Genomic DNA, 8,303 nt, shown 5'->3' with positions numbered 1-8,303 from the left:
GGTAAAATTACTAGAAAATAAAGATATAAGGAATAACATCTTTATTTTCGTATTATTATTTTTTAAAATCAGAAATATTCTTAATGTTACTTCATATTGTATTTTTGGTAAGATTATTACAAAATAAAGATATAAGGAATAAAAATATGCTTATTTTTGTATTACAGGAACTGCTTTCATAACATGATTTTGAAAAGAAAAAAATAAAACACACATTATGAAATTGGTTCCCCTAAAATCGATTCCATAATGTCTATGAAAAAAAAATAATACTTTAGAAATTAATTTCAGGAGAAAGTACTGTAAAAAAAAAAAGAAAAAAAAAAGCAAGTGAGAAATCAGTTTAACGGGAATCGATTTTTCATTTGATACAATATTTTGTATTATTGAAATAAATATTTTTTAGGCTGTATCATTGGGGTTAATATTTTTTGGATTGCATTATTTTGGATTGTAAAAAAGTCATCAAATTAATCTCTAAAAATATTGAGGTACTTTATTTTATTTTAACATTTTCAAATATGCTAAAATTGGTGAGTATTATGAACAAGACTTTTTTTGGAATGTTGTTAATATCTATTTTAACATCATTAGCGATTGATTCTAAACATTATATTAGGACTTTAAATATAAAATAAATTTAAAATCAATATTCACCGAACTTTTAGTGGATGAGTGAAAAGGAAAATAAGTTTTTAATTTTTCCTATATAGGAGATGTATCAAATGAGAAAAAAATTAAAATGAGAAGAATTAATTTTAACTATTAAATTATAATTACAAAAATTGATGTCTAAGATTAAAATTTAATTTTTAATACATCACCTTTATCCAATGGAGAAAGTATTATTACATAAAAGACTTTTTACATTAATTAAAAAAATACCTTTTACATTGTTTGTAAGTCTATGCAAGAGGCATATAAAGGTAGACTTTTTTTTATCCATTATTAATTGATTTTAAAAGTTAACTTTTAAAATGATACTAAAAATTTACATTTTAGATTGTTTCTTGAAGTGACCAATCTACAAATTAGTATATTAAAAATTAAATTTAATCTCAACCATCAATTTTTATGATTATAATTTAACGGTTAAAATTAATTATTCTTATTTTTCATTTAAATTTCTTTTCATTTGAAACATTATATATATATATATATATATATATATTTATATCTCAATAATAAATAAATAAATGTTAATACTAAAGGATAAAATGATATTTTTATTGTCATTTTTTTCTTTTCTTACCTACCAAACAATTTAAGTTTAAATATTTTAACTTTATTTATTTTTTGAACTACACAACTTTTATTTCCAACCTATTTTTCACTTATTTCTCTTTTTTTTTCTCTCCTATTCACTTCCATTCCCTCACTTTCCTTCCTTACAACCAAACAAAGGGTTAAGTTTATGAACAAAATATATTTTAAAACTAATAGTAAAACTTCAAAATTAATCATTAATTATATATATTGAGTTACAAAAGGAAAAATATTACTAAGAAGCCTTTATATTAAAATATATTAGAATGCGATTAATTTAATGTCTATGAAAAGCTAAGTATATTTTAAAATTACAATAAATAATATAGCACTAACAATTATTAATATAAAAAGTGTGCGTATATAATATTTGCTTGTATACAACTGTGCACTTACTTTATTTTTAGAAGTAAATGTTTTTAATAAAAGTAAACTTTAGATGTATTTAAAAAAAATCAGAATTATACTTTATCAAAATAATTTTTCCAAAAAAAAAATAAGTAGATAGATATAGATATACATTAATAAATCTCTATTTTCTCTCACTATATATATAATATTACTAATGGTATTCGGTTCGTCTGTTGCAAATCATAATTTATAACTGTAACAGAAACAAAATATAAAAAGTCTGTTGGGCAAGAGAATCCCATGCCAACCAAAAAGGACGAGAATACATGCTAAATTGATTGAGTGATAGCTAGATAGGAATGATGGTGAATTCAATTAGGCTGTATGAACCACAAATAATATACTATCACATCATCATCCTCTTACAGTTAGTAATAGTTTTTAGTTTCTACTTTGTATGCTCCTCTACAGAACAAAACAAAGTTCATTGTATACATGTTTTTAAAATAAACTGTATGACTCGAAAAGACAAACTACAGCATGTGATCACATGCTAACAATCTTTCGGTTCCACCATACCCGCTTGATTAGCAGAAATATATTGTAATCAGTAATCACATACCCTCTGACCCCCAAATGAAAAACAAAAGTAATGTCTTCTCATCGATCTTGAAATGAAATGGTAAAAGATCATGTTGTTGACCACATACTAACTCTAGCCACAGGATTATTTTTTACATAATTTTATATCTGTACAATAGTTCCATTTATGTTTTAGATGTCACATTTCAATTTTACTATGAGCAATTGTATTTATGTATTCACTTTTTCTCAATCTGTTCTATCTCATTTGAACTTTATTTTCTTTCAATTATTATTTTCCTTTCTTATAAGATTACTTATTATGGTAATAACTTTTTTTCCTTACTTAATCATATTTCTCTTTTCTTACCATTCAAATCCACTCTTAAATGGAATGGAGGTTTATATTTTATACTATCTCTCATCTAGGGAAGCCGTTAATGTGATTTTTTAATATGGTAATAGCACAAAAAATCCTCTTTAAAAAACTCACTTGAAAAAGATTCATCCCATCACAAACATGTTACATGTGGAATGACGTGGTACACCAACCCATCAAAGATCATTAAGAAGTAGGAACAACCAAGGGGACACGTGTCAAAGATCTAGAACTGAATCTGGCAGTTGTTGCTACACACAGGGAATAGCCCTCACCAAAAATAATAATAAACATGAAAGCATAAATATAGGTAATTGTGGTTTAAGCTTTTAGGTAATGCCGTTGGTTTAGAGAGAGAAAGTGTTGTGTTGAGAAGCCTCTATATGACCCATAAGGGGGTCTGCGTGTAAAGTCCCAAGCATTTGTCATCACTCAAAGAGTGGACAAGTCCGGTCAAAATTGCTGCACCTTGGCCTGCACCTTCCTTGCTCCGTCCCTTCTCTCTCTAATTCTTCACCCTCTTAATTAAAACCTTCTCCCTCGTTCCCCTTGTGACCACAACACACAACAACACATCACATATATAGTTATTTCTTTTGCAACAAACCCTCATATATTATAAGCTGAGCCAGGATTAGAATTGGATCATTCATTCCAACATGGGTTTTTCCTCAAAAGAAGAGAAGTCCAAAAGAATATTGAGGGGCTTGAAGACTCTCTTCTTCTTGATCACTATGGTTATATCGCTTCTTCTTTTCTCCGCCCCGGTTCTCCTTGTTATTGCCGATGCACTTGTTCCTTCTGCTCTGCTCTCCTCGCTTTCTCAATCTTCTTTCTCCATGGAAACTCTCGCTTCCCATTTCCACAACTACGATTTTCGATACTCTCTCATTGATATTCCCCTTGTGTCAATAATACGATCCTTCATCATCTTCTGTAAGTACATATACTCAAATTCACAGTAGTAAATTGAAATCAGTAGCGGAACATGTAATTTTATGAAAAGTTCGTCACCAAAATTTGGTGATTCTAGAATTAGTGAAGGAAATTAAGTTTCCGTCGCTAAATTTGGTCGCCTAATTCATTATTTTTCTAGTATTAAGTGCTTGCACACACAAAAAGAAAGGTGTGATTTTGTAGTGATTATCGAGGACCCTTTTGAAGGTTGTTTAACGGGTTGTTAACTTTTTATTTTTATTTTTGTATAGGTGTTTATAGTTTGTGTGATGGACCAAGGCTTTCGCATGGACCTTATTTGGGGATCACGACCATGTGCTCTGTTTTGTCTCTGATGTTTGTGTCGTTCAAAGCAGTTTACATCTTCAGTGTTTCGGGTATTGATCGAAGTGGGTATGTTCGTGCCACCGAAATAGCTCTGTTCGTGTGTTCTTGTGCGTTGGCCGTGGGGCATGTTGTGGTGGCCTACAGAACAAGTTGCAGGGAAAGAAGAAAGCTTTTGGTCTACAAAATTGATATTGAAGCTGTAAGTGTCTCCCCCTCATACACTCTACTTGCCACTTTCTTCCCACCAAAGCCATTTTTTTTAAAATTAAAATAATTGCGTGTTTAAGTGGAATAAGATTAATTTGGCAAGAAAATAGCATAATTTTGAAACTTGGTATTTTTTTGAATGGTATAATGACTCTAACAAAGTTATCTAAGATAGATATCGTAGAAACTACTCAATTTTTTTTATTTAATCATATTTAAAGTCCTTTATCTTTTTCTAAGAATATATCATATTGAAAGATCAAATATAGTTTTTCTTTCGAATTCAACCGTGTGTTATTGTTATTAATTGAGATACACTCATTACTCATTATGTAACTACTTAAATTTCGAGTCTAAATTAGTTTTCACTTTATTGTTATGGTAACGCGGGGTGGACACGGAGGGAAGAAATTGGGATTTTCGTGAGGTAGTGAGGCCCCACCTAAGTACCGTTGTTGATGATCAAGGAAACTTCGTTGTGGTCTTATTTATTGGGGTTAATATATAGGAGGGTTGATTTTCCCACCCTCTCTGGAAGGTCAATTGTTTGGTGACAATTCCTCCTCCAATGAATGCTTGAATGCAAAATTCAAATTGGTGCTTGCATTTTAGTATTTTATTTTTTCAGCTTTGGCAACATAGTTTGTTGACTTTTCAAAACAGCCAAATTGAGCTGGTTGGAAATTGGGCAGAAGAGGATATGCGGTCGTATGGGGATGTTGGACTCCTCATCAATTCTTCAATTTATAGTATTTATAAAAAAAAATATTTTTAATCGAAATAATACTTGGTCTCACATATAAATCTTTTTCTAAAGTCTAGTTCATCCTTGTGTCTAAAGAATCTTTATAAGATAAAATGGGAAATAGAAGACCTTAATTGATGACTAAAGTGGATAATATATAATTTTAATTCATAAATATCTATTAAAAGTTATTGGCATAAGTGATTTAATACTTGAATTTTTTAATTAAAATCTTTGGATTTGATTCTTGATTTGAACATAAAATAATAATTAGAAATATTATTTTACCTCAAATGAATTGATCAGGATGAAAAATGATCAATTAAATGTCAAACAAGAAATCTCATGTATTTCTGGTTAAATCAATGTTTTTCTTACAAATTTAGGTAATGTATTTGATCATGTGGGGGTATGCAGAGATACGTTAGCTTATTTTGATTTAAACTATTAATTTTGTAGCCTAAGATCACGGCCTTCAATGTTGTCATGATGCCATTCCAATTGGCACCTTGCAAGTTGAAGGTTGCCCACTAACAAGAACAGTTAATTGATGGGCTTCTCTCACCTAGTCAGACGACATGAACAAGTTATTCCCACGTGCCTCACACACCATAATATTAGTAGTAACATTTTTTTTTATATTTTACATGTTTATCTGAACAAACAGATAAAAAAGTGATCGAGGCATTAACCATGTTCTACTTTTTTTTATGTATTCGCAGATTTCAGCTTGCAAAAATGGGTATCCTAGGTATCTGAAGATTCCTCAAGAAGAAAGAATCAAATGAAGTCACTGTGCCACTACAACATTAAAGGATATATCAATATCAATTTATACGTATATATGATATTTTTCAACTAACAGAGCTACAGCTATTCATCATATTATGTCCTTGCGTGCGTCAAGGGATGCTACGGTAATTATCTTTTAACTACGAAAGACTAACTATTATTTTTTTGTAAAATTAAATAGTGATTTTTGTGAAACCAAAACCTAATTGTTACTCTTTTTCTCTTTATTTTAGGTTTATCCAAAGGATGCCAGTAACCTTGACACCTAACTTTTCTAACCTCGGATACTGTCATAGAAGTTTACACTCTACCGCTGCCATGATACATAAAGTTGTTGAATGGTGTTTAGGTATAATTACTAATTAATATATGTACAATAGAGCTTCATCTTTGGCGATTTATGTATAACTATTTTGTTTTGTTATTCTTATTTTCCCCTTGCAATTGTTTCGTGTATATCTTCTTGTATATATAAAAATTAAGGGATTGTTATATGGTACCGGATTCCTAGTGTTGCACTAACTTGGTGTTTTAGGCTTTTAGCAATCAAGGGATATATATCTTGATTTTTTTTTTAAAATTGACGTTTTCCTATACGCATACCACATTTTAAAATAAAGTTTGAAATAAAACATGGGTAGTTCAAATAATCATATGACGATGGCCATAAAATAAATATTAAAGGGTTAACAAAAAAAATCTAGTTTTTATTTTAATACAAAAATACAAAATGTCAGTTTTTACCTAACTTGCAGGGTGGCTCTGCCATAAAAAAATACATAATTTTTTACAGACTCTTCAATTTTATTTTATTTTTAAAAAAAATAGAACATTACTTTTAGTCATAAGTCATAATAACAGTCTCAAAGTCCGAACGTTTATTATTCTTTAATTTTCAACTTCTCACGTTTTTTTTCTTCTATTCCATCCTCGTTCAGAAATAAAATAAATCATAAATTTGTTTACATTGTGAATGACATTAATACCAATAAATTTGTTTACATTGTTAATTATTGATGGATTTGCATCCAACAAATTTTGCCAAGCTTAACTAGTCCAATGATTATAGTGAATTCTTCTTCTTTTTTGTTACTTTTAATTTTACAATTTATATAAAAGTACTAATCAATATATTTTTTGTTTCTGCTATTGATTAAGTTGAATATATTAATCTTGGAAAGTTACTTTTTATCTCTGTATTTGGCTTTGCCCTACCAAAGAAAAAAACTTGTTAAATATAAATTTTGCCCACCAAAAAAAAAAACTTGTTATATATATTCAACTTTTTTGTTAAACAAAAAAAATCTTATATATGTAAATTAGGAGAGAACACTTTATGAAGATAAAAGATCAATTTTCTCCATATTGTAGCTTTCTCTCGTCAAAACTAATAATTGTTTCCACCTCATGATGCCCCATTGCTACAATCTTTGCCCACTACTATTATTCATTGGTCTAGTCAGGCTTTGGGGCTAAGTTGCTTGGGTTAAAGACTAGATTTGGCCGTCAAATTGGTTGACTAGTGCATGCATGGAGGATCTGATTTAAAGACGACCCCAAAATTACGGGTAGCCCTAGATTCATTGGATCGGGGATACGTTTTACAACCATGAATAAATTTGACAACTTCAACAATCCTGTATTTGTTTTTTAGTTTTTAAATAGTAGGACCAGTTCAATGCATCATTAAACAAAAGACAAAGAAGTTTAGAAAACAAACTCCGGTGAAAAAGTTAATATTAATGTATTGTCCATTTATTTATCTATAATTTGAAGGGGGTACCAATTTTACTCTTTGGTGTAATCTTAAAAATTTATGGTAAAAAAATTCGAACAGATTTTATGCAAAGAAAAGTCGAAAGTAAACTTTATATAAAAAAAAACTATATGGAAACCCCCAACTCTAATTTTTAAGGGAATATCAAATTGGCTTTTCTGCTCAGTAAACATTTCATTTACAATAATTGTATGGCTTGAGTTTAAATTTATATCTCTCAGCTTAAACTTTTCAATATTGTTGTTTTTTTATTAAAAAAAAAAGAGAAGAAGAGAGAGAGAAAAGAAGAATGAAATTCCTATCAAAGATTCTCTTTCACACATTGGAATATTTTTAGTGTACATTAATAAAAAGAGGAATGTTAATAATATTTTATATTTTATTAGATAAAAGTGAGAGGCTTGTTTCTTAGAATATTGCCATACGTTAGAATTATAATTCTCTCAACATTTTATTTCAAGTACATAACTTTAAAGTTGAACTCAAAATTTCATGTTTCAGAAATTTTAATCTCTTTATGTAGAATCACAACATATTAATTTTTAATGTAATTTTTATCATTAAATATAAAATAAATTGCATGAGTCTTACCCTCCCCCCGCCCTTACATATTTTAAATGAATACATATTTTATAATATATATAATTTGTCATTTTTCTTTCTAACTCAACAACTTTAGAAACTTTGCTAAATAGATCCTATAAATGACCTCACGTCATTACATTTTAACTCACTATAACTCCTTTTCTATTGTATTAACTTATTTTATTTTAAATACTCTAAGCATCAGCTTGAATAAGCATTAATAAATGCGCTCTCTAATCCGTAATAGGGAGTGTAGCTCGTTGATCGAGTAAAATACGTAAATTATTATAGATTTATTATTATATATCTTGATTCTCATAAATAAAAAAATATAA

At 28.8% G+C, this 8,303-nt stretch overlaps 1 protein-coding gene across 2 annotated transcripts; it reads left to right on the top strand.

Annotated features, from left to right (window-relative positions):
* Positions 1-2,899: 2,899 nt before the first annotated feature.
* LOC100795655 (uncharacterized) lies at positions 2,900-6,100 on the top strand. Of its 2 annotated transcripts, XM_003538413.5 has the most exons (4): positions 2,900-3,514; positions 3,787-4,061; positions 5,537-5,731; positions 5,840-6,100. In XM_003538413.5, exons 1-3 carry the CDS (start codon positions 3,238-3,240, stop codon positions 5,600-5,602), a joined length of 618 nt encoding a protein of 205 aa, XP_003538461.1. In that variant the 5' UTR covers positions 2,900-3,237; the 3' UTR covers positions 5,603-5,731; positions 5,840-6,100. The 2 variants fall into 2 exon arrangements, with proteins under 2 accessions (XP_003538461.1, XP_040862851.1); XM_041006917.1 differs by having other exon boundaries at positions 2,906-3,514; positions 3,787-5,731.
* The last annotated feature ends 2,203 nt before the right edge of the window (positions 6,101-8,303 follow it).

This window comes from Glycine max, chromosome 11 (genome assembly GCF_000004515.6).
Source record: "Glycine max cultivar Williams 82 chromosome 11, Glycine_max_v4.0, whole genome shotgun sequence".
NCBI lineage: Eukaryota > Viridiplantae > Streptophyta > Magnoliopsida > Fabales > Fabaceae > Glycine > Glycine max.
Note: the sequence above shows the minus strand (reverse complement) of the source record. Positions and strands in the feature narration are given on the sequence as shown.